Genomic DNA, 26,757 nt, shown 5'->3' on the forward strand with positions numbered 1-26,757 from the left:
TATTTTAACGTTGTCGTATTATGTCGATTAACTAATCGCCAGCCGTCCTTCCAGTCTCTGTTTGTAACGTTTTCCTTCACTGCATCGCCGTTGTGAACCAAATTAAGGTAAGAAAACTGCTGTAGTACTCCAGTACTGGGTTTGACTTAGAAAGGTGCCAGATTATTGCTATGAAAAGAGTTTAAATGGATTCGCTTTTTGACATCGTGGTCGTTTGCAATGGTTTAGTATCCCAGTGTTGAAATTAAACTCTTCGATTATTTTCGAAATTTGAACTGAATTTTAAGTGCTAAGCTATCGATATCTTTATCTTCTTGGATTCGTATTCTTTTAGAAGTGGATGTATTTTATATCAGCAATAGTATTCGTCGTTTTCGTTTCATTTCATTTCCAACAGGATTAGAAGTTTGAGATGTGAGAGCTGCCACTGTGAATAAGAATTCAAAATTATTTCTTGCAATGGACTGAACATTAAGGAGACTGTGTCTTACTTTTAGGTTTTGTCATCACATGTAAGCAAAAAAACTTAGCCTTAAAGACGAGGTGACTAAACCTGATGGAATGTTTAGACTAAATTTGATATACTATTTTTTCTTCACTAATTCACAAATCAGTTTGACCATTGTTTTCCTTTTTCATAACAATTTACAAAATTAGTATTACCTGCGGCGCTCGAAATAATTGTGTCCAAGTTAATCATGAAAAGCAGCCGCAGTAGCTAAGTGCTTTATTAGGTAATACTTTACACCGAAAATGAGTTTATATATTTCTTCAAACATTTCTGTGCAGATGTAAATCATGGCGGTCCCCGCTGAAATCTGTTTTATGCTTTCAATGAAAGGGGAACAAAACTGAAGAACTGTTTGCAACTGAATTCATTATATAATTAAATTACGTTTTGGTTATTTCTGGGAAACGCTTGTTCAGTTACAGGTGAAAATAGAAAGTAAGAATAAAAAATGATGTTTTAAAAAAAATTATCTAAGATTCAAAACGCTAGCCAGGAAACATACTGAGATAAATTATGATCAACATTTTATCGTCATATTAAATAAAGCTTGCGGAATCACTTAGAGCGATGATGTTCTTGTATAGCTAAAAAATAATTTCCCCTCTGAGGAGATACACGAAACAATGAAAAGGCAAATTGCTCAATACAAAATTAGAAGCTAAGCAAACAAGGTAATGTCCAGGAGCGACCGTTTGTTGCGTGTAACCCATTTTGAAATGAAACCTGTCGTTTCTTAAGAAATTTTGAGTAATATTTTGATTGTCGCAGCTTGGTCTCTTTTTCATAAGCAAAAAAGTTTGCTGCAAAGACACGGTGACTTATACTGAACTATTATATTTGTCCTTTGTTTTTTTTTTTGAACGACTTTTTCATTACAAAAACGAAAATCTGTCTGCGTAATTTATACCTTTTACTGTAGGTAGCATAACTCCAGTGCTCGGTTAGCTTCAAAAGTTGAGTTCAACAGTTTGAAAACATAAGTATCACCCGCGGCGTTTGAAATAATTATTGTCACTGCTACGCTTTTGATCAAATTTCACTAAATTTAGTACAATACATTCAATAGTGAGCATGAGGTGGAGGAACAACGATAAAAACAACTCAAAATATAACTTAAGTTTGCGCCACTTTTTAGGAGAGTTTTAACACGTGCACGGTTTTCCATAATGTCATTGTCGATTTCAAGCTTCAGATGTAAGTCATGTTCGTGATATCTATGAATGGATGTTAAGATGGTTTTTTAAAACCTTTTGCAAATTTGTCAGTAACAAAACAAAGTCACGGAGGGAAGTCATCAGGGTAATAAAAGCCTCAGGCTTGACATAACCAGTCATAACCAAGTAGACCTGTGTGCCCAGGCCAAACGAGAAGGAGAGCTGATGAGGGTTGACTCTCATGAGAGTTTTGGTCAACTCTCAACGACTGTCATCAACTCGGGCCATACGAGAGAAACTCTCATCGACTCTCATGTAAAATTTAAGCACGTCCAAAGTCGATAAGAGCGCATGAGAGTCGATGAGAGCATGGTACATGACTTTTATGCCAAATGAGAGCTAGAGTTTGAACTCTCATCAACTTTCTGCCTCGTTTGGCCCGGGCTGAATTTTATGCATGATTTTCATGAACCAATCACAAAGCTTAACTTGAAACAAAACAAACGCATGAGCCCAAACCAAACGGAGTCACAAGTAGGCGCAAGTTTTGAAGTGTACTTAAGTTTATAGAAAAAAATCAATACATACAGGCCACTTTTTTCATGTGTTTGTTTGTTTGCTTGTTTTTATTAACAGGTAAAATTAGAGTTGTACGTTATCAGTACAGTACTTATTTGTCTCCGGCGAGCTGTTCCAGAAACTAATCGTCGTTTGAAAATGGCCCTCATTTCCAATCAGTGATTCTTCAGTTCATTCAGGCGAGCTTCTGAGAATGCTATACTGTTCTTCATCGGCGATACCTTTGCTGTCCCTGTATCTTCTATACGGTGGCTGGCTCCACTGTCACGTTGCTGCGGATAAAGGTGACCTCAATACCTCATATAATATTACTTATCCTGACCGTTCCTGCTTCCGCTGATTAGATTAGCAAGATAGCAAGAAAGATAGCAAGAAAAATATTTCATTCGAAAGAGCTCTTAATAGAGTATATGACAAAATGACAGCTCTTCTCCTAAATGATTTAGTAAGTTTATAAGCGCAACTTGGTAATTTAACAGACTTAACCTCAACAATATAGGCTGGACCTTTAATTATACGACTACCAGAAATGATAAATTTAACAAGGATGCCAATTTGATCCCACTAACATTTTTTTAAGGTGGTTTGAGCACCAAAAAAATCGTGCTTTTGAACCACTTTCTGATTCTCAATTTGCCGCTAATGTCAGTGGAACTAAAGTTGGCATTGTTACTAATTCTGTCGCATCCCTTAACAATTTCGGTCAAATCACACTGCAGTTGGTTTCACCATTGATCATGGCTGGCTTCCTTCTCAGGTGGCTACTTAAAATAAATCGTTTCGACTTTTTTTAGAAATTGAACACTTTTTGCAATATCCAGCCGGATAGCCAAACGCGTTCACATGTTTGTTTCTGGGAGCACAGGTGTCACAGTGGTGAGAGCATTTGCCTCCCACCAATGTAACTCGTAGTCCTACCAATATATATATATATATATATATATATATATATATATATATATATATATATATATATATATATATATATATATATATATATATATATATATATATACACTCGTTTTCAAAAACGTTGACATTTTGAAAATATATATAACATATATATATGTATTGTATTCATGTCAAATATGACATAAAAACAATGGTTTCTATATATATATATATTTTTTCAAATGTCAACGTTTATGAAAACGAGTGTATATATATATATATATATATATATATATATATATATATATATATATATAACCCGGCCTTATATTTGGCTTGAGTTTGTTGTTGGCTCTTGTCCATGCTCTGAAGCATGTTCTTTATATTGTTTGGATTTTCTCCCTTCATAAAAAGCACTTAAAAATTCCAATTCCATCTGGAATCGCCACTTCGTGCATATGCAACTGTTAATCCCATAAATTAATCAATTTATTGATTGATCGATTGATTGATTGACTGATTGAGTGACTGACTGACTGACTGACTGATTGACTGATTGATTGATTGATTGATTGATTGATTGATTGATTTGTTGGTTGGTTGGTTGATTGATTGATTGATTGATTGATTGATTGATTGATTGATTGATTGATTGATTGATTGATTGATTGATTGATTATGATAACCATGTATTTGTATCATTTTTTTCGGAAACGGTTAGAATGCCAACCAGCCCTTGGAATGGAAACCGGTTCCATTTTGGAATCACAAATTACTGCTTCTTCGATACATTCTGCTCATTTTTCCGCTACGAAAGGCAGGCTACGTACAGCGACGGGCGGAGGATGTTGGGCAACTGGAGTAAATGATGTCAATCAATGGCTCCAGATTGATCTACTTAGTCAATACACTGAAGTGACAAGTGTGGCAACACAAGGACGGATTAATTATGACCAGTGGGTCACCAGTTACAAACTACAGTACAGTAACGATGGAGTAAACTTTCAATACTACAAGGAACAAGGACAAAATGCGGACAAGGTAACTATAAGGGGTGTCGACGGGTAAATGCAAGACTTTGTGAGACGGCGAGACTGATATCTTTTCTGCGAGCTCGATGCCCTTTTATTTTTCTTGCAAAAGAAATCAAGACTCCGCGAAAGCGGCAAAGAGAAATTTGAGACAACGAGACCCCTGAAATTTGCCTAAAATTTTGCGAGAAATGCATTTCTTGAAGGCAATTACCAACCCTATTCGTGTCAGTTTTAAAAAGGATTATTTTGACCATTTTCCGGCAGAACGGATGATACAGTAAAATCGCGCATATAAGAACCCAGTGATTGAAGAACCTATAGCCTGAAATTTTGCATTTGAACACTCGAAAATAAACAGAACATGTTCAGCCGGGCTAAAGAAAAATAGGTCCTATATAGAGGATAATACATGGTTGCGCGGAGATATGAAATTTATCTTTGAGTGTTCAAATCGATAGCTCACGAGTGAGCGCAGCGAACGAGTGAGATATCGGATTTGAACACGAGAAGATAAATTTCATATCTCCAAGCAACCATGTATTATTCTTTTTATTATATTAACCTACTAATTACGATGTTTTTGACGATTTTCCGAAGATTTCCGAACATTTTCCGAAGATTTCCGAAAATTTTCAAAATGTTGTCCGAAGGTTGTACGAATAATTCCGAACATTTTCCGAAAATTTCCGAAGTTTTCCGAAGATTGCCGAAGATTGCCGAGGAAGATCCGAAGATGTTTCGACTTAAGATTGATTTACTTTGGCCCATTGAGCATTGAAACATGGCAAACTCTGCAAGCTGATTGGTCAAAATGATATCACACATGTGTGGATACCATTTTTATCCACACATGTGTGATACCAATTTTCTCGATTTGCTACCACTCGCTAAAACACTACAGATTATATAATAATATCTTATAAATAAAATGAAATATAATCAAAAGTAGCTTTATTACGTATAAGTAAGACAATATTTCTGCCAACAACTTCTGAAAAAAAAAAAAAAACTATTAAGACCCTAATCAGCCTGAATTGTGAAAAACTACCCTAAAATATAAGAAACTGTTCAGACTGACCTCGAAAATTCAGAATACTTATATCCGGATTTTTACTGTGTTTGCCCATCTTTTTGTTTAGCTGAGTTAGAATGCAATGGAAGAAAATGTCTAAAAAGCATTACGAGCCAAATAACGTTTACGACCTAACTTATGGCTAGCAGGTAAGAAGCAAAGTTTAGAATGTTATAGTTTTAACAGTTTGTTCTTTTTTGTTTAATTAAGGTGTTTGTTGGAAATACAGACCAGAACAGTGTTGTTTACCATGTACTAAAGCCACCAATCAAGGCACGTTTTATTCTCTTTCGCCCGGTGTCTTGGTTCGCCCACATATCAATGAGAGTGGAGCTTTATGACTGTGTGCAAGGTACTGAAGAAGTTTTCTCATTTCTATTGCCGTAGCAAGGGTAAAATAAGTGGGGGGGCACGCGAGCGCCGGAGGCGCGAGCCGCTAGGGGGGTCTGGGGGCATGCCCTCCCAGAAAATTTTGAAATCTAGAGGCTTGGAAATGCTATTTCCAGCGCTCTCCAAAAGCTATTTGTGATTTACGCATATTGCGAATTTGAGTAAGTAAGTAAGTAAGTAAGTAACGTCTTTATTTATAGAGGGTAGCACTTAATAGCTATAAAGCTAACAAACTCGTGGCCCTCCTGGAAATAGCATTTCCTCCTTGAGACATTTTTTTTCACATTGTTGTCACGATTTCTGGTTTGTTTTAGTTTTTGGCTGTTTAATATTGTTGTGCATCACCCTACATACGTTAAAAAATGAAAAGAAGTACAAATGTTTATTGTTTTAAACCTCTCGGGAGATAAAATTGTATTTTCAACATTTTATATAGGTCTGTTTTTACTTTTTTCGGAAAAAAAACTGGGGGGGGGGGCACGGGCCCCCCCGGCCCCTCCCCTTGCTACGGCACTGCATTTCTGCAATCAGTCTAATATCTCAGAATGACCAAAATGACCATCAAGTTAAGTGAAATATACAAATAACCTCCAAAAACAGTGAAGGGACATTTCAATAACACAAAAAATACAAAAGAAGGTATGGATGGCCAAAAGTGACGAAGATTGAAACGGATTGCGATATGGGCTTTTGAAAAATTGTTGGGCTGAACAGTTTTCAAAGTTAATCTCGTTTGCTTGTTGTACGGTTATGCCCAGATTTGTAATTGTTATGCATGCTCTTTGCAATGCATGCTGGGACCTCGTGCTTTCACGAGCTGCCATGTTGATTAAACACGTGTTTAGTTCTGAGTTCTTCCTACGGATACTAAACGTATAACATTAAATTGATTTCAATGAAGCTATGGTTTTGTCATTCAGATCCATAGAAGTAATTCCGTTGCAAACATTAGGAGGCGCGTATTTGGCAAAACTAAATAAAATAAACTGTAATCAGGAGTGACACCAAGTCATCCCGTTCATAGGCCCATCTTCCTGGTATTTAACGAATATAAGCCTCCCTGCCCAGGGATGTAATAAACCCTCCATCATCTATTTTTTCCATATATTATCTTAATGGCTTCCTCACAGAGCACTCGGCGCTCTTTAAACAGCAATTGGCAACGAATTAGTTCGCGAGTAGAGTGCAGATCAAAACGTTCAATCAGAGTGACCTTCTTGCAATGTATCCCTCATCAGAGTCTAAGGGCGCTTTCTATTAGTCAGAACTGGCCGGACGGTACGTGTGGTTTTTAATATGACATGAACCTTTTCCTCAAGATTTTCCCTCACATCAACCCCAACGGTGTTTAATATTTATACATTGACTGATTTGACAGGACAAATCTGACTAACAACAAAAATTCTCTTTGCTTCTTAAATATACCAGTCTGGTAGGCCAGTTCTGAATAATGGAAAGCGCCCTGAAAGGCATTTCTTTTCAGTTTTTATCCAATCAGTAGTTTTAAGCCCCTTGGCTACGGACTTTTCCAGTTAAAGTACCATCCAAAACCCCTTACAAATTTGTATAAGCACTGGGCCCTGAGCCCCGGGCCTATACAAATTCGTTACGATATTTAACTAAAACTTTGATAGACGGCTTGACCAATGACAACTGCTATCTTGATAATCAACCTCAAAGTTGAAATTTTGACATTCCCATGCCACATAACAGGGAATATTTGACGTCATTTCACACATTATTGTTCCATTAGCATCATAGTTTCCTTTGCCAAGAAAACAATATTATTTTGCTCCCTCGAGAAGCCTTTAAAGGGCTTTGTCAAGTATTTTACAAGATTTTAAAACGGCCAAAATTTATATTGGTGTCGCATGAAACCTAAAAAGACCGAAAAATATTGGTAAATTTTTATCAAAAATGGCTATATTAAAGCACTGAAGCTGTTAACGAGCATCTTTGGCTGCGGATGGCTCGGATGGAAATGTATTGCAACCTGAAAAAATTAAGGCTTAACTTTTTAAGTTGTTTTCGCGCGTATTTTTTTATAGCCGTAGCTTGATTTTTATCCGCACAAATTGAGGTTATAATTATCTTCCTTTAGATGTTCAAAGATATAATGTTTTTCATGTGTTCACGTGCCTACAACTAATTTCAGAACAGCGTAGTGCAAAAATCGGCGATCTCTCAGTGACGTAGCCCCTTTAAAAGAACTCAGACTCGGTGGTATAGATAGCTTTCTGAAACGTTGTAGGCTTGGCCGCTTCTAGGTGTTGGTGTGTGTGTGTGTGTGTGTGTGTGTGTGTGTGTGTGGGGGGGGGGGGGGGGTGTTTGTTTCGGGAGTATTCTACCGGTAAAGACCCTAACTCGAGACTGGGCCAATTTTCACTCATTGCTAATTTTATGAACGCGCTTGTCTTTTATAACGACTCATACATATCACTTGGCTACTCTAGAAGTCTCCAGAGTTTCTACTTGCTCGCGACTTGACCAGCAAAAGGTCATTTGCGAAAATGCTCCAGTCTGAATTTCTCTCTATTGGCCATTTTAAAAAATACGAGCGGGCTAAAACTGAACTTTGAAAATAAGTGCAGTATTTTATCAAAAGGCCGATTAGGCCAGCTGCCTGTTGATAGAGTTTTGCGCATGGTCAAATCATCAGCTATTACAATTCGATCTGACCAATTCTTACCCGTGTTGCTTCCCAGTGAGTGCATAACATTATAAATTTATTTTTGTGATTTTTTACCTGCTTGCTATACCTTGGAAAAAGCGCATCAGATCGAGCGGACAGGGCTCGCGTCCTGGCCTGGGTCACTGCGCTGTCTTCTTAGGCAAGGCAATTTACTCTGACAGTGCCCTTCACCATCCAGGTGTATAAATTGGTTCCTAACCAAGTACGTTATTATCACATCCATATAGATATCCTCGACTTTTGCTTCAGCAATGCTGTTGGCATTATCAGCCCTGACGTCATCCCTGATGACCACATGACAGCTTCTTCTTATGTAGACAATCCTTTCCAGCCTGCCTACGGTCGACTGCATGGTAGCAGAGGTGATGGGTGGTGTGCGAGTACAGCCAGTAGTAATGAAGAATGGCTACAAGTTGATCTTGGAAAAACATTTCAAGTGTGTGGTGTTGCTACTCAGGGAGACGGACATTACGATGTGCATAATTCATGGGTAACAGACTTCAAGCTGTCCTTCTCCTCTGATGGAAACACCTGGACATATTATAAAGATCATAATGGTGCTGACGTGGTGAGATTTCATTTTACTTTATTGATGTCAGCAACAAACCATGTGCAATAGTGTTTTTTTTGTGTGTCAACATGAATTTTACTGCATTGATCCGTGAAAATGCACTATATTAGCCTGTTGAACAGGCTGCTTAGCAGACTTCTTAGCGTGGCTTCGAGCTCGTGTATCGGATACCACTTTGCCGCTCAACCACCAAATACTACATTTAGTAATCACGCTAGCCCCTTTAGCGGACTAGTATACTGAAGGTTGAAAGGTTATCCGAAAAAATGAACAATAAGAAGCGAAGCTTTGGTTTACCCTGAAGTTTTGAGAACATTCTTTCAGCCATGCTATCCTTCATTTGTCAGCAAGCCAGAAAGAGGTTTATTTATTTAATATTTAATTCCTCCCCCCCCCAAGATTTATTTCTACAATTTGCTTAATCGCGGTAAAAAGTGAACAAAAACCTCAGCGATATTCAAAACAACAACAACAACAACTTTATTCGTGCCAAAATAAAAAAAAAATAAGTAGAAATAGAATAAACAATCACGACGTAATTGCGGTAAAAATTAATTGATTGGTCTTCGTATTGTGTTTTGTAATACTATGATTTGATTAAAAATTTAAACCTGAAAAAGTGACTTTGCTCGTTGTATTTGTACATTTCTTTAAAATCGGGCGACGGATATCAAAGCAGACGGGTACGTTGTATAGCTGATAACAGTCGTCTGATTTTGCACAAAGTTATGAGTTTTGTCCAATTGAGTGCGCCCAAATGAATCCCCTGGGTTATAAACAAACATATAAGGACTAATACTGTGTACAGAAATTAATGAGTGTTATCTATTTAAAGGAATTTCACAGGGAAGGTGACGGTTTCACAGTTGATCGACACAAATTACCTTTACCAGTGTCTTCAAGATACATTCGCTTTCATCCAACTCAGCATTATGCTTGGAACTGTCTGAGAGTCGAGGTGTATATCATGGAGAGTAAGTGTATTTTCCCCAAATACGTAATACTTTTGCGACTTAGCTTAGGCCTTTTTAAAACTCATTCCTACATTCAGCTCACAGGTAATTTGTTGTTGTGAACAGATGTAAATACCCCATTAACAGGGCGGGAGGGGGGGGGGGGGGAGCGGATGGATATCCTCCATAAGGTTTTCGTTCTATGAATGCGTAGTGAATTTAGTTTCACTGAGTAAAAAGCCCTTAGCTTACTCCACACGATGGCATAATTTTTGGTTGGCTGCGACGTCACATGACATCATTTGACATAATTAAAACCGCCATCGTGGATCCGCCATCTTGGATTTTACCATTTATTTAAGACATAGAGAAGCAAAAGTTGTATAGAAAATCAAGCTAGAATGCTTATGGAAAAGTTAAATTAAAGAAATCGTTCAATTTTGTTCAAAAAATATACAAAAATTGTAAAAAAGACGATTTTTGGCTAGACCCTCTTGTAAGTATGACGTTGACGAATATTGAGACACCAAAGTTTTCACAAGGGATGAGTGAACGGCTGCTAAAAGTTTGAGCATCATAGAGTAAATCCTCTTTTCAAAATATGTCTGACGATTAACATTTAAAGCAGCTTTGCAAGGGAACCCAGCTCGCGCCCCGAGCTCTGCGCGCCTGACTTTTACAACACAATACATAAAACCACATCGATATTTTTTGTAGAAATCATTGGAGATTAATTTTCGATCTATTTTGTTTCGCGGAAATCTTTACTTGTCTATAGACATCCTTCCCTGTTTTGTAATGAAAAAGACTAAGCAATGGCAGCAAAATGTAACCACTTATTAAACCCAGAGACCTGATAATTTATATGAATTTAGTCCTCTAGTTATTAAATTAATGCTCTATATATATTAGGCAGGTGATCAAAATGAACAAAACTCTTTACCATGCACAGGATAGTGTCTTGATGTTCCTTAAAATTCTAAACGTGAAAGAAATGAATGTTCTTATTCTTGGGGAATGGGCCTTTTGCATCAAATGGCCACATGGTACAAAATTTGCCAAACTGGAGAGCAGTAAGCTACGCGTACGCACTGGGGCATCCAAACCAAAGAAGAGTCAGGCCGATATGACCGTTTGCCTGTTCTAGGCGTTAGGTTGGTGGGGAACAGCGCGAAGAATAGCGAGTTGAAGATGAAAACGGCGAGCAATCATAAGTAAGGAGGTTTAACTTTTCGCGCCGTTCCCCACTATCCGATCGAACGCCTGTAACAGGCTATATGACGGTTTGTTGCAAAATTTCGTGCTGGAGTTGCACAGCGTAGAAGTAATTTTCGTAATTACGTTGTATTTGTATCTGTATCGCTTCCAATACAACCTTTAGAATGCCAAGAAGCACTCGGAATGGAAAACAGAGCTGATAACTGACGATCAAACTTAGCGCCTCTTCAGAATATAATGCAAATCAGGGCGCCAACCGAGGAAGGTTGCACATTCAATACAGTGAAGGCAAAGCAGCAGGCTGGGTGGTTGCCACAAATGATGTGAACCAATGGCTACAGGTGGATCTGGGAAGTCAGTACACTAAAGTAACACGTGCAGCAACACAAGGAAGAAGTGTGAATGGTTACAGCCAATGGGTAACCAAGTACAAGCTGCAGTACAGCAACGATGGAGTAAACTTTCAGTACTTCAGCGAACAAGGACAGAACGCAGACAAGGTATTTAGAAACGTTGAAATAGGCCCCCTTCAAACCCGTGTCATAAAAAGTGGTCGTTGGAACCAAATGGATGCTAAACAAGGGAACAACGGGATAAATAACTAACTTTAATTTTAGCTACTTAGAGCTACTTTCTTTCTTTTTGCAACTGTTTACATTGCATACATAACTGCGATGAGCATTCTTGTGTTAAAATTAAAAATTATATATCTCTGACAATTTGCTATTTTATACTAATTGAGGAATTTGCTGGAAACAAAGATCAAGACACGGTTGTTTACCACGTACTCAACCCACCAATCACAGCACGCTACATTCGTTTTCGACCAGTGGCCTGGCAAACTCGCATAGCAATGAGAGTGGAGCTCTATGGCTGCCAACAAGGTATCGAAGAATTTTGCATCCAAGTCATACAGTGTTAACCCTCAGACGTACAAGCAAATTTATACCCCCACCGCCTGGAACCGGGGAGGGGTGGATACCCCTAAGATTTTGGTTCTGTTAAGGCGCAGCGAAATCATTTTGCACTGACAAGAAAGCCCTTAGCTTACTCTATAAGATGGCATAATTTTTATTGGGTGACGAGATATGACATCATTAGGGCCGCCAGCATGGATCCGCCATCTCGGATTTCACACTACTTTTCTTAGAAAATCAAAAAAATAACAAAAAATTGATGCAAAATCGTGTCAGAATTCTTAAGAAATGTAAAATTAAACAAATCGTACAATTTTGTTAATAAAAAACTGGAAAAATAAAGAAAAATGTCAAAATGAGTTTTTGGCCAGACTTGCTTGTAATTATGACGTTGTCAAAGAAAGTTGACACATGGTTGACATATGAAAGTTTCCGCAAGGGATAACTGAACAACTGCTGAACGTTACAGCATTATAGAGTAAATCCTCTAAAATTACAAGAAGAAACTTCAAGGGAGGTCGCATCCACCTCTACCTCCCCCTTTGTTCGTCCTAGGGTTAAACTCATGGATTTATAATAATATTATCAGTTAACAGTAGCTGCTACATCACTAATAAAAAAGGAATTCAAAACCATCCAGTTTTTATTACAGGTTTTCCATAGTAAAGGCTAGGACGCTTTGGACGTAATTTTGTATCGTCTTTGAACAAGAAAAAAGGAATGCCCAACTCTATATAATTTCACAAGAATATTATTTGAATTTTTTAATAATAATGAATAAAAATAGTAATAAAGTAGCAGCATTTACTTAAAATTACGACATAGTTGATGTGGTCATGTCTAAATTAAAAACTAAAACTATTTACATGATTAAAAACTAAAATTAAAATTAGTCACTGTCAATGTAATGTTTACCAACCTATGGAGTGAGAGTCTTGGGGAATGGGGTGATCTAGTCTTGTGGTGAATGTAGACCAAACGCAGTGAAGTCTGTAATTATGACGTGGCCAAACAAGGAAACTTAAATTCGCATAATAGTAGCCGGTTCGTACTTGCTGACATTTTGCTTGAGAAGGGCGAAAACAATTGGAAAATAGAAGATCAAGAAAGACCACTGGCGGGTATGACAAAATATTCTAACGGGTGTTTAGGTCAAAGGCATACACATTTTAAGTCACTTCTAGTTGTGTTGAGTGTTTTTTTACCGTTGGTATACAAATACTTATCAGTTTCGTCTCCAGCTTGTATATGAATTCATGCCTAAGCTTTAATTAAATTTCCCAAGTTTGCTCGTTCTCTTTACATTTTTCCTTGTCTACTTTTTAGTACTTTTAATAGAAATAAACCAATGATCCTATGTTTTAGTTTGTAACGTTCTCGCAGCAAAATGACAGCTAGACCAGTCTATTCAGTCTAGACTGCGGTCAACAGCGTGTTTAACCAATTAAATTGCACTGTTATCAATATCTAATTGATGATGATGATGTTAATGATTTTTGCTGTTATTAATAATTTTTTCCAGATTCCTGCCGATCTCTAAAATTTACCTCGCCAGTCGATGGATATGCTCTGGTTGGTCATGTGATTAAAAATATTTCTCTAAGCGTGGGAATGCGCAGTTCTTGCAGAGGGCGATGCACCTTGGAAAGTGAATGTGTGTCATTTAACATCGGTCAACCAATTAACGACCAGGTCATGTGCCAACTGAGTGACTCTGATCACACACTACACCCTGAAGATCTTAAACCTCGAGAAGGGTTCACCTACAGGGGCACTGAGGTGAGAATTGTAACTCAGCTGGTGCTGGTTTGATCCTTGTTAATACAGCTCTTCAGTAGTAAGGTCAGCGGAGGTCACCAATTCGCTCTAGTAACCGCCTATGCTGCTTAGTTACCACGCTCTCCTTGCTAGTCGCCATGTTTTCTTATCACGAGTGTGATTCGTGTAGGCATAGTTATTAACCATGGTGTAGTCGAAGTTTAATCCGTGTTATCCTCGAGCCATCCGCCTTGGTAAGGCGTAGTATGAGTTGTTATCTCGGGAATAAAGTGGTTCGTGTAAAAAAACAAAGGAAGTTAAGATTTATTTGTCGTAACTCCTCCGACCGAACAAGTGCGATGTTCGGGGACAGCCACACATCTTTTAAGATAAAATTTTGTTTAAATTAAGGTAATTTAGCAAACTTTTTTTCGTTGGTTTTTGCAACATTATTAAAATGTCGTTTGCTCTTATCAGAACTCATGCTCCAGTAACCCATGCTTTAATAATGCGACCTGCCTGAATGGATTTACGTACAGGAAATACCGATGTGTGTGCCAGACTGGTTCTTGGGGAGAAAACTGCGAAATAGGTAAAACAAACAGTAACAGGAGCAATTTTAATTTCATAATATATTGGACATAACAACAAGATTTTTAACTCATACTCATACTCAATTAAATATTTAAGTTACATTTATATTTAAACTCCAACCTACATGGGTGACAGAAGGAGTTGTTCAAATCTTCGTTGGGTTATAGTTTTTTAAAGATATATATTATAAAAAGAGAAACCCTGCTGATGGACTGTTGTTTCCTAACCAAGATAACACTTCTATTACTCTAAAAAGCCCGGCTCGCGGGGACGAGCCAATAAAGTAGGTATGTATGTAATCCTGTGTTTCGCAGCCTCGATTACTCTGGCCTCGAATCAAAAGTAATTTCCGACAACTCTAACCAAAATTCGCTGCCCTTAGATTTGCTTCACTTAGTCGAACACTGCAATTTTACTCCCGAATTTCTCAAACCAATTCTCGTTTCCCTGTGAGGTTAGAAAAATCGGGATGCAACTGAACCCCGGGGCTGGTTCGTCTGCAACACAGGCTACTACAATTTCGATCTGGCTTGTTCATGGGGTTGCTGAAGGAAGATGGTGTTTCTAAAAAGGGTGAATTTTAAAGGATCTATTTAAATATTCTACCTCAAATTTATTTTTTTTTTTTCATCTTTTGAAACAAAGACAAGCATATGTACCGAAGATTGAAGAAAATAATGCTCATGTTTTCCTCCTTAGTGGCTCGGACCTGCAAGGAACTGTATGACAACAACTTGTAAGTAGCGAAGCCAGATTCGTTTGGCCGTTTGCGAGTGATTGCCTCCGCAGGGTTTTGCCCCAGAGGCCAAAAAACCCGAAACAAAAAACAAAAACAAAAGATGCTGCGCTGTTCAGCATTGATCCGTTTTAAGAACAGCAAAATAGGCAGCGGGTAATCCCGAGCGCGCTAGATATAATTGCCTTTGCCCGCTTGGTGAGCCAATCAAAACGTTCTATTTAATTCTTCCTGCCCACTCACGGGGGCTAGTATACAATAAATCATAGTTAGTAAGTACTATCACAGGGACCGGTTTGATTGGTATACATATCTATAGATAGTAGGTAGAATTACGAAAAGTAACCAATGGCATCTTACTGACCGCCTTATTGATTAGAACTTTGACATGTGCAACTTTCTCTGTATTCTCAGAGCTGACGGGAACAAAGCGTATCCGCTTAAAATGGGTTCGGTTACACTTCGGGTCTTTTGTCACATGACCGATGATCTTGGAGACTGTGGAGGTGGTGGATGGACGCCTGCCATGAAGATCAACGGAAACAAGGTATTCCACAAAAGTCTAAGTCTTTTCTTCCCTTCCTTCCTTCCTTCCTTCCTTCCTTCCTTCCTTCCTTCCTTCCTTCCTTCCTTCCTTCCTTCCTTCCTTCCTTCCTTCCTTCCTTCCTTCCTTCCTTCCTTCCTTCCTCCCTTCCTCCCTCTGTCTCTAGGATCAACAATAAGGATAAGTATGCCCTTGTTATAAATTCAGAAGTGAATTGCCAAAACTTTATTACTGTTTTTCCCAGACCACATTTCAATATAACTCGACGTACTGGAGTGATAAAAATGAATACAACCTTCCTGGAGGAGAGTCTGGGTTTGACTTACAAGAGACCAAGTTACCGACCTACTGGAACACACCCTTTTCCAAGATTTGTCTTGGTATGAAGATCGGCCAACAGAACAACTTCATTGTCATCAACAAGCAGGCCAACTCTCTGTACTCACTGATCGCTGACGGGCAATACCGCGCCACCTCACTGGGTGGTGACAAATGGAAGACGCTGATTGGCTCCCAGGTCGTACTAGAGACGCAGTGTAACCTGGAAGGGTTTAACTTTGCTACTGGCTACCATATATTTGCTCAAGGAAGAATCGGTATCGTAGCAAACAACGAAAATGATTGCTCATCATGCGACACCAGGATTGCGTTTGGTACTTACACATGGCGCGGCAGTACTTGTGGAAACGAGGCTTTTTATCCGATTGATGTTTCTATCAAAGCCATGGGGTATATTTTGGTTCAGTAACAAGAAATGAACTACTCGCACCTTCATGAAAGTCTTCTCACTTGTGTTATAAACGGGAAACTCTCACAGTTGGATTTGGTCAGTGACTTTTGTAACTCACACAAGTTCTGTGGAGTGATATTCGTATAAATGACTTCGTAAACAGTAATAAACAATTCTGCGCTCTAGAACAACTACTAAATATTTGAACAAGTGTAAGATATTCAAGCTTTCTGGAACACGAACAGTCTTGGTTAAAATCGTAATAGCGCACATTAAAAAAGGAAAATTCCACCTCTTACTGAAGTTGTAATAATTTTGAAGTTTCTATTTAGTTTCATTTCATTCTAATTTCATAGCTCAGGGACGTAGCCAGACTTTTGGTATATACGAGGCTAAATCTGTGATCGCCGAAGGCGTGAGTCGCTAGGGAGGAATAGGAGTGTATGCCCCCAGAAAAGTTTGAAATCTGGAAAATCTAAAACGCTATTTCCGCATTTTTCATAGACTATTTCTTTAGAAAAATCAAACTTGTTCAACCGGGGATTATTTTTCCAACTAAACGTAATACCCTAAAAACTTGAAGAGGCAAGTGCCTCGACTTGGCTCTTGCTAGCAACAGTCTTGTAGCTTTAACATGGTTCGACCTATAAATGTTAGTTGTTATTAACATTTGTAAATTCAGTTTTAAAGAAGCTATGTCACGGGGATTTCGTAGATTTTTGGTTTAATTGTTCTGAAATTAGTGTTAAGCAACTTATCCCATGAAAGTATTATATTTCAACATCTAAGGGAAGGAATAACCTTACTTTTTGGATAAAAATCAAATTTCAGCTGGAAATTAAATATCGATTTTTTGAGGACGCACGGAAGCAACTTGAACATTTTAGCACCAATTTTTCTAGTTGCAATCATTTTCATCCTAGCCATCCGCAGTCAAAGAGGCTTGTTAACCATGTTAACAGTTTTTGTGCTCTAACATAGCAATTGTTGATAAATATGGGCCATTATTTTTAGGTTCCTACTTCACAAATATAAAATTTGACTGTTTAAAAATCTGTTAAAATCCGTGACAGCCCCTGTAACTTAGTAAACTTGTAAAGTTTAGTATTCTTAAAAAATACCTATAAATAAGAAGTTTTAGTTTAGTGTTATTTTCTATTCTAGTGTTCCCAATTATTTTCAACAACTAAACCCCGATATAACTAGGTACCAGTGGTCTGAGAAAATGTGTTTGTAGTGACAGGAGTTTGTTAAACTGGGGTTCTGTTCCATTTTTGCCGGCTGAAGAATATCGTTCGTTTGTCTCCTCTTCAATCTTAGCCACTAACTAAGCTTTGTTAATAACATGTACTTTAATTTGGGCACAAATTGTTGTTATTAAACTTGACTTGATGTTATTTCTTACGATTGTTATTTTGTCTTTGGTCTAAATACAGTGGAATTGCGATTTTCCTGAAACAAAAATTGGTCGGTTCGACAAATTGGGATGTTCGAGAAATTGGGGTAAAAACGTAAACGACTTGTGATTCGAGTTATCGCGGGTAGTTCGAAAAATTCACAGGCGGCCCAAGCTCACGATAAGAGGAGTTAAAGTAATTAACATAATACTCTTTTTAAATACCCGAAAACGTGACTCTCGCCTGATGGCATATGGATTTGTTGTATTATAACTTCACTAGAGTTCAGGCTTCAATAGTATACGTGTACATCGTTTTGATTTGCGACAGTTCTGTTTCGTACCAAAATTATAAGGTCCACACTCATCAGGCAACTTTAACTTTAAGGTGTTGTATTACCACGGTTTGCATTTATAAAGGTTTGTATGGGAAAAACGCTTTCGAAATTGTAGCTAAATATAATAACATTTTGACAATAAAATCAACTTAGCTCAATGTCTTCTCGTTATGTGTGTTGTTATCTCGATTCCCAGGCCGATCCGAGGCGTTTTAAGCATAACTCGCTAAGCACTAAGCATGAGCTATAAGGTTTTCAAACATTTTCTCTTCAATGATTACAAAATTACACGGTAAATTATGAAACTAATATACGGCGATGTGTTGGTTGTGAACCTGTAAGAGCCAGCTTACTTAACCCTATCCAGACCCGGAGGGGGGGGGGGGGGCGAAAGTGCCCGCGCTGACTTTGAACGCTTATAACTTTTTCAGGACGCTGCCAAACTTTGCGAGCTTATCTAAAATTTACCTTAGAATAATTTGGTAGGATAGGTTGTTGGGTCAGGAACTTGACGTCACCATGGCAACGGTATTTTGACAGGCATGTTTTCCCAAAATTGTAATTTTCGTGTATCTATTAATAAAAAGTACCTTTAATGCAATTATTTTCACCTTTTTACGGTTCTTAAGCACAGTTTTATTGATTTTGAGTACTTTGCAGTAATTTTATTTATATGTGGAATATATTTGCCATAAAGCCCAGGTGACATGTGCTAAACAAAGAGCTACAAATTGATGTCATTAAAGATGTGAATATTGTTCATCGTGGTGTAAGATAGGTAAATATATGTTATTTTACCGAGGTCTTGAAAATGCTGCCCTCGGCCTGCGGCCTCGGGCAGCATTTTCAAGGCCGTCACGTTTTTCACTATACGGACCGACCCTAAGCCGGTAAATAACTTATTTATTTTTTTCTACTTTAATGTGTTTGATTAAAAAACACCTAAAAAACCTACAAAGACTTTCTTACCAAATGTGTTTGTATTTATATACGCGCGCATCCAATGTTGAGTCGATCGCCATAAGCTACGGCAAGAGTAAATAATGATCTGTTTGCTATAAGAGCTTACTGCCAAACAAAATAAATTCACTTTAATGAACAGTACTCAAGGAAAATTTCATCTCAAAAAAAAAAAAAAAAAAAAAGCATCTGAAATAATAGAAAAGCACAATGTAGAACAGAGCAATCAGCGAGTTGCGAAACACTTTTAACTCCATTTCGGCTTGTGAGTTCTTTAGTTAATTAAACTTACTTTTCGGACTGGAGAGCACTTAGCTATTTACGTTTGTATTTAACGAGTCAAAAATCTCTGTGTTGATTCCCACAGTATTCTGTTTTGACAAAAAGTTTGCGAATGTGAAACTGAATGAAGTGAAATTGTAGTTTGGTCGCCTGCACAGTGACGGCACAATATTGCGAGAATTAATTTGACTGTTTTTTTTAATAAAGCATCTCATTTTCTTGAATGGCGATTAGCAGTATTCGTTTTTGGAGAAAAGTAGCAGAGAAGCAAGGTGTTTGAAAGGATAAATCGAGTCTGTAAACCGGCGACTTGCAGTTAACCGCAATGGCGTGAAAATCAGTGCGAATGCACAAACAACGATCGGCAAACCACGGCCATAAAACTATAACTTCATTTTGTCACTAAACAGAATAAATACTCGCCTTTTGGAGAACTTCAAGGCCTTTAATTCCACTGCTAATTTTCCCTTTCAAATTTACAACGGTTGGTGAGCAACTACATCGATTTAAATCATTTTGGAGAGCAAAACTGTCATGGGTTCGTTCGTCTCGCCGCGAAATGAAACTCACGAAAGCGTTACCGCGCCGTGGCCCGTGGGCAGAGATAGGAGAATCTTGCCCGCACTAATAACCAATCAGATTGCAGGATTCGTCACCGTGCCCTCTTGGAAAAAAAGGTAATGAACGTTTATTCGTTTGTCTCACGATAGAATCGCTTTGAGATGTTGATCGCAACGTAACGACTGCAATACTGCTAGTCTTTTTATCAGGCGACGAGGTCGATTGTTTACGCGTCGCTATTTATACACGTTGGTTCGCCGTGATTGGTACATTTCGATCGTCATTATAATTCCGACTAACAGATGATGTTCCCTCAGAGGTCCGCTTTTTAGTTTATGAACGGCTGTTGTGCTTTCTGATCGTGACTTTTAATTCACATAACTTCTCGACAAGGCATACGGGCAATTATTTGCCAGGGGGGAGGGGGGGTGAACTATTTGCCCAAAACTTTCTTTGAAATTGCTTATAATTTTTTTACGAGAACAGTCAAAAAGAAATGACAGTCTTACGATGCACTAACGTAACATAGGCCAACATATGAAGTGAAAATATTCTTATATATGATGAATTAATCTATCTATCATAGGAACTCATAAAACACGTTAAACATAGCTGTCTCTGCCATTTTGACGGCGGAATATATACGATCCATTTCATTGTTGACTACAGATTTGGCACATATGCCCATTCAATGTAAATACGTGCGATGTTAAGCCTGGTTTTCACTAGCGACTCAAGCACAAGCGCAAGCAGGGCATAACAGCTCTTATTTCTCCGTGAAAACGGCTTCGACTCAAGCAAAAGCACAAGCGCATTGCATTTGGATGCTTGTGCTTGTGCTTGCGGCAAGCACGAGCACAAGGATCAAAATTTGTCCTTTTTGCGTGATCGCGCTTGCGCTTGCGCTTGTGCTTGCGTCGCTAGTGAAAACCAGGCTTAACTGACACGTTGTTGCCTAAGGTGCTGCGGAGGGAAGTTTTCAATCTGCGCAATATACGATGAAGCAGATTGATTGAATTGCAGCCCTGCCCTTACGCCTATGCTGCTCGATTAGTTGTAGAATATTGCATGAATTTATAACGCTTCTGCATCTTCATAAAAATGTTTAAACAGTATTTTGTAATATGACAACTTGCAAAATTGAAATCACCCGCGGTGATTGAAATTATCGTTTCGATTGTAGGGTGGGGGGATAACACCGGTAGATGTTTATTGATTTTCTAACTGCGTTTGCGTTTTAAATTGTAAACAAGAGGGAAACTTTCCCACGTTTCCGTAAGGTGACCGTTTATACGTTGTTTTCTTGCACCGTTACAATACAAATGGCTTTAAATTTTTCCAAAAAAATATTAAAATATTAAACTATGCTTTCGGTTTTCTTTCTTATTCAACGAGAATGAAAAACTGGTTTCGGGTTAAATTATTTTAATCGAACTCGACTCTAATGATTTCTACGACGAATTACGACCCTAAATCTAGTAAACAATTTCTCCACGTGATGGCAAAATATCAACCAGCGATAAAAGTCACATGACCTTTGTAAAGAGACTTCATGTATACGGTAACAAATGTCCTTCACATCAACTTCATGCCGCTTGCTAGTAATTCTGCTTGTAGTTTAGGTTACTAAAAAAAGATAGTCTCTATTTAAGATCACGAAAAACTGAAAAAAAACGCCAGCTTTTTAGAAATACTGCTCACTAAGAGAATTGAGATCTACATTGTATCTTTGATTAAATTGAAGAGATATTGTTCAATCACCACTGGTAACTGCTTAAAATACGGTAAACCTTTAATTTTTTAATTTGCAGTTTGCGTTAATATCGGCTTTTACAAAATAAAAGTGCAATGTTGTTGCACTCTGAGGACAAATTTCTTAACGTGATACCCTGGTGAGACGATTAAAAGCAAAAATAGGGACGGACCATTAGAAAAGTGATGGGGGGGGGGGGGGAGTTGGGGAAAATACAAAAAAAAAAATCATGCAAGGGAAAATGGCAAAAAAAATTCGTGCAAAGTGAAAGGCAAATGATTGGAAACGAGCTTTCTTGACTAAACACCTGCACTTTATCGTCATTTGATCGGCCGTGCGTGTGACGTTTCAATAAGGGAAAATCTTCTCCCGAATAAAGGCTGTCAGTCACTTGATTTTGCTTCATGTGAAAATTGAAATGTATCACGATCAGTATTTCAACATCTTACAAAAACATAAAACAGCGTTTCAGACTGAAAAGTGAACAAATTGGACTTATTCTCAAGCGAAATTATTACAACAGCGTCAATTGTTTGACCATATTGCATTCTGCAGTACCCTTTCAGTCTCAGAGTTATTCATTCGTGGAGGTGTATCCGAAAACTGACTCGCTCGCTACGCTCACTCGTTTGTTTTCTGATACTACTCAACCCGTAAATAAAAATCGTACGCGCGCATTTTCCATGGAGTAATCTCTATATATTCTTCTAGCTGTAGGCAGTACGTCGAAGTACGCATGATGAATTTATACAGAACTATAATTTTTGGAGGGCGTACAATATTTTAGACTTTCTTTGTCTAATAAAGGATGGTTCTCTCTAATGATCGCCCCGATCGATCGTTTCTATCGCATCGATCGTTTGCAAATACTGAGACGATCGAAGCGATCGGGGGCTCTCATATGATCGTCCCGATCGCCTAATATTAGCGAAGACCTATGAAAAACAATCTTTTTTAGCCCTGGATCCAACACAATTGTAGCCTTCAACGAAAGAGCAAAACTCGTGGCCTCCTATCTTCTCAGTTATTGCAGTTTTACGGCGAAGAAGGGAAAAGGAAGTTAGAAGCTAAGGAAAGAACACGGGCGATCCAAGCGATCGCGATCGCCCCAGTCGTCCCAGACGTTAGCGATCGTCTGTGTAATATTCTCACAGTATAATCGCCCCGATCACAAGAAAACTTTTTGAAGTGACAGAGGCAATAGAAACGATCGGAGTGATTATATGAGAGCCAGTCTAAGGATACCTAGTTCAGTAGTGACTTGTGAAACACTCACCGTGTGTTTGTGATCAGTTATTGTTGCTTATTATACATTGAATTTCGTTTTCCTTTTTTGATTGTAATATTAAAAAGTAGATCCTGCCAATTCGTGCAAGAGTAAGCTTTTACTATTGAAACCTACGGGTTATTTTTCCGAATTCAATTTTCTTGGTTGCGTTTATTTTCCACCCGGTAGATAAGGGGAAAAGCTCCTTATCTTGAGCACAAGCCACCAAGAAAACAAAACAACACCCCTATTTTTTAATTACTGCCCTTTCGTTTTTGTGTCCTGTTGTCTGCTGAACGCAGCTAAAAAGGAAGAAGTTTGGTTGGAAACAGATGTTCCCATACGCCTAGAGACTTGAAGACAGATATAATGGATTTGACAACAGTGTTTTTGCCAGCTCATTTTGTAAAAAGAAAGTTTTGCAGGTTCCTAAGATGGCTCCAACTGTTTTCGTTTTAAAATGATCGCTTCGTGTTGAAATGAGTTAGCCGAGGGATGGCCCCCTAGTTTACTAAATTTACTTTTTCTTGCAACAACAAAAAGTAAATGTGGTTGATGAATAAGTATAAAAGCCCAAAATTACGTTGTTCATGTGATTTTCACAATCTACCATCTTGGGAGTGGGGAAGTGTTTCTTTTTTTTTAATGAACTGTCTGCAAAGGGGGCTCATTTTTGTATAAATATAGTTATGTTTGGGTTTTTTTGGGGTTTGTATAAATAGAGTTTTTTAACATCTTATTTAATATAGTTCGTTCGTTAGCCTGTCGAGGTGAACAAGAAAGAAACGCTAAACACAAATACGAGAGCTAACAGAGCCTGCCCGAGACAATTTTTTCATCCGTCGATTCGTCCTGTTTGTTTGTTTGTTTGTTTGTTTGTTTGTTCTTTCGTTCGTTCGTTCGTTCGTACGTTCGTTCGATCGATCGTCCTTTCTTTCGTTCGTTCGTTCTTTCGGCCTTTCGGTCATTCGTTCGGTCGTTATACGTTTGTCCGTAAGACCGAGTCCAATTTAGTCCGCGGGGACGTCCGTCAAAATTGCATTTTCACTCTTTACAACAATTCCTTTTTTAAACAGGAACTGTTCTTTGTGACTTCAGTAAACAACTCATAATTTTAAATGATTGTGCCCATTTATGAATTATTAAATAACTCAAAACTAGCAACATTATTAACTAATCGCCAGCCGTCCTTCCAGTCTCTGCAGGCGGCATTTATTGGTTTCAAAAATCGTGCAAAACAACTGCCACCTAGCTATTACTAATGCTCTCTTTGTAACAATTGCCTTCACTGCATCGCTGTCGTGCACCAAAGGTAAGTAACCTGCTCCAGTTCTCCACTTCAGGCTTTGACTTAGAAAGGTGTCAGATTTTTGTCACTGAAAAGCTTTTAAGAGGAAATCCGCCAGGACTTCGAGTAGTTATTGGACAAAATTATGTACCAAAACTATTTACACCTGAATGCAAGCTTTTGTGTTACTGCTTCAAATATGTTATCGAAAGAAATCTTTTCTAACAACACCAAACATCGAAAATAAATTTCGAAGTTCCACTGAATTCCCATGAATCGCTTAAAAAAGATGTGAGCTTTTGCCCATAGCTTGTGAACTTTGAATATCATTTTCTCAGATTCTGATAAAAAGTTGTTGTACCAGAATTATTTCCACCTTATTGCAAACTTTTTTGTTACTGTTTCAAATATCATATCAAAAGAAATCTTTTCTAACAACACCGGCCAAACATCGAAAACAAATTTCGAAGTTCCACTGAATTCCACTGAATCGCTTAAAGACGAATTTACAAAATGGCTACACGTGAGATTTTGCCTATACCTTGTGAACTTTGAAATTCATTTTCTTAGATTCTGATAAGAAATTGTTGTTGGTGTTATCACGGATAATTACTTACATCTTTACCTTTTATTAAGGGTAGGAAATAACGCAATAGGATTTAAATTATTCTGGTACTTGATTTTTGTCCAACTTTAATAAATATTACTCGACTTCCTAGTGGATTCCGTCTTAAATAGATTTATTTTTAAATCGCTGGTCGTTTGCATTGGTTACGCAGCCCAGTGTTTAGGGTAAATTTAACTTTCCGATTATTTTCGAAATTTGAACTGAATTTAAAGTACTGTTGCAAAAGAAAGAGTACAGGCCGTTATCAATATATTTATGCTCTCGGGTTATTTTTATTTTGGAAGGGGAGAGGTGTATTTCATATCAGCAAAAGTATTCGCCATTTTCGTTTCATTATATTTCAAACAGGCTTAGAAGTTTGAGATTTGAGAGCTGCCACTAGAAATAAGAATTCATGTCAATTTCTTGCCATGTGCTGAACATTGAGATTTTAGAGACTGTGTATTGCTTTCAGGCAGTCTTGTATCCATAAGCAAAAGATCAAAGGCGAGAAGAGAAAAAAAGAAAAAAAAAGAGAAGACTTACCCGGTTAGTTTTGAAATGTTTACGCTGAATTTATACTATTTTTTCTTCACAACTTAACAAATCAGTGTGACCATTGTTTTTTTTATAACAATTTACAAAATAAGTATTACCCGCGGCGCTCGAAATAATCGTTTCCAATTGCAATCATGAAAGGCAGCCGCAGTAGCTAAGTGCTTTATTAGGTAAATACTTTACACCGAAAATGAGTTTATATTTTTTTTTTCTAAACAATTCTGTGCAGTTTTTATGCAATCAGTGAAAGGGAAACAAAACTGATAAACAACTGAAAAACTGTTTGCAACTGAATTCATTTTATAGTTGAATTACGGTTTGGTTATTTCTGGGAAACGCTTGTTCAGTTATAGGTGAAAATAGAAGTAAGAATAGAAAATGATGTAAAAAAATTCTCTAAGATTCAAAAAACAGCCAAGAAACATACTGAGATAAATTATGATCAACATTTTATCGTTATATAAATAAAGCTTGCGGAATCACTTAGAGCGACGATGTTCTTGTATAGCTAAAAAATAATTTCCTCTCTGAGGAGATACATGTTTACTTAATTGACGAAACAATGAAAAGGCAAATTGCTCAATACAAAATTAAAAGCTAAGCAAACAAGGTAATTTCCAGGAACGACCGTTTGTTGCGTGTAACCCATTTTGAAATGAAACCTGTCGTTTCTTTAGAAATTTCGAGTAATATTTTGATAGTCGCAGCTTGATCCCTGCTTTAAGGTCTCTTTTTCATAAGCAAAAATGTTTGCTGCAAAGACACGATGACTTATACTGAACTATTATACTTGTCGTTTGGTTATTTTGAACGACTTTTTCATTACAAAAACGGAAATCTGACTGCGTAATTTATACCTTTTACTGTAGGTAGCATAACTACAGTGCTCGGTAAGCTTTAAAAATTGAGTTTCATGGCAATCTTTGAACACTTTTCTTAATGAATTAATTAGTTCGCATGTTTTTTGTTTGCTTACTTTATTACACAACAGTTTGAAAACATAAGTATCACCCGCGGCGTTTGAAATAATTATTGTCACCGCTACGCTTTTAATCAATTTTCACTAAATTTATTACAATACATTCAATAGTGAGCATGAGGTGGAGGAACAACGATAAAAACAACTCAAAATATAACTTAAGTTTGCGCCATTTTTTAGAAGAGTTTTAACACGGTTTTCCATAATGTCATTGTCGATTTCAAGCTTTAGATGTAAGTCATGTTCGTGATATCTATGAATGGATGTTAAGATGGTTTTATAAAACCTTTTGCAAAATTGTCAGTAACAAAACAAAGTCACTGAGGGAAGTCATCGAAGTAATTTCATGCATGAATTTCATGAACAAATCACTAAGCTTAACTTGAAACAAAACGAACGCATGAGCCCAAACAAAACAGAGTCA

General features: G+C 37.7%; 2 protein-coding genes across 3 annotated transcripts in view; both read left to right on the plus strand.

Annotated features, from left to right (window-relative positions):
- The first annotated feature begins 17 nt into the window (after positions 1–17).
- Positions 18–26,757, plus strand: part of LOC144636268 (uncharacterized) — a 98,239-nt gene continuing 71,499 nt past the window's right edge. Inside the window, exons 1-6 of the mRNA XM_078495432.1 lie at positions 18–107; positions 2,302–2,528; positions 3,857–4,176; positions 5,452–5,593; positions 8,551–8,891; positions 9,730–9,868. Of these exons, the coding sequence (XP_078351558.1) occupies positions 2,438–2,528; positions 3,857–4,176; positions 5,452–5,593; positions 8,551–8,891; positions 9,730–9,868 (1,033 nt within the window). The 5' untranslated portion in view covers positions 18–107; positions 2,302–2,437. The remainder of the gene's footprint in view (positions 108–2,301; positions 2,529–3,856; positions 4,177–5,451; positions 5,594–8,550; positions 8,892–9,729; positions 9,869–26,757) is intronic.
- On the plus strand, positions 11,434–17,732 carry LOC144636411 (uncharacterized). Of its 2 annotated transcripts, XR_013567506.1 has the most exons (8): positions 11,434–11,565; positions 11,808–11,949; positions 13,505–13,761; positions 14,218–14,332; positions 15,034–15,070; positions 15,485–15,617; positions 15,859–17,573; positions 17,665–17,732. XR_013567506.1 is itself a non-coding variant. In XM_078495622.1 (7 exons), the coding sequence occupies exons 2-7, from the start codon at positions 11,919–11,921 to the stop codon at positions 16,360–16,362; spliced, it is 1,077 nt and encodes a 358-aa protein (XP_078351748.1). In that variant the 5' UTR covers positions 11,434–11,565; positions 11,808–11,918; the 3' UTR covers positions 16,363–17,726. The 2 variants fall into 2 exon arrangements, 1 of the variants encoding a protein (XP_078351748.1); XM_078495622.1 differs by having other exon boundaries at positions 15,859–17,726.

This window comes from Oculina patagonica, chromosome 13 (genome assembly GCF_052425735.1).
Source record: "Oculina patagonica isolate OP01 chromosome 13, crgOcupat, whole genome shotgun sequence".
NCBI classification, from domain to species: Eukaryota; Metazoa; Cnidaria; class Anthozoa; order Scleractinia; family Oculinidae; genus Oculina; species Oculina patagonica.

Excerpts from the sequence above, each read along its gene's own strand:
- LOC144636411 (XM_078495622.1), top strand. The coding sequence starts at position 11,919 with ATGAGAGTGGAGCTCTATGGCTGCCAACAAG. Across the intron at positions 11,950-13,504 it reads GCTCTATGGCTGCCAACAAG|ATTCCTGCCGATCTCTAAAA; the intron begins GTATCGAAGAAT and ends AATTTTTTCCAG. Across the intron at positions 13,762-14,217 it reads TCACCTACAGGGGCACTGAG|AACTCATGCTCCAGTAACCC; the intron begins GTGAGAATTGTA and ends TGCTCTTATCAG.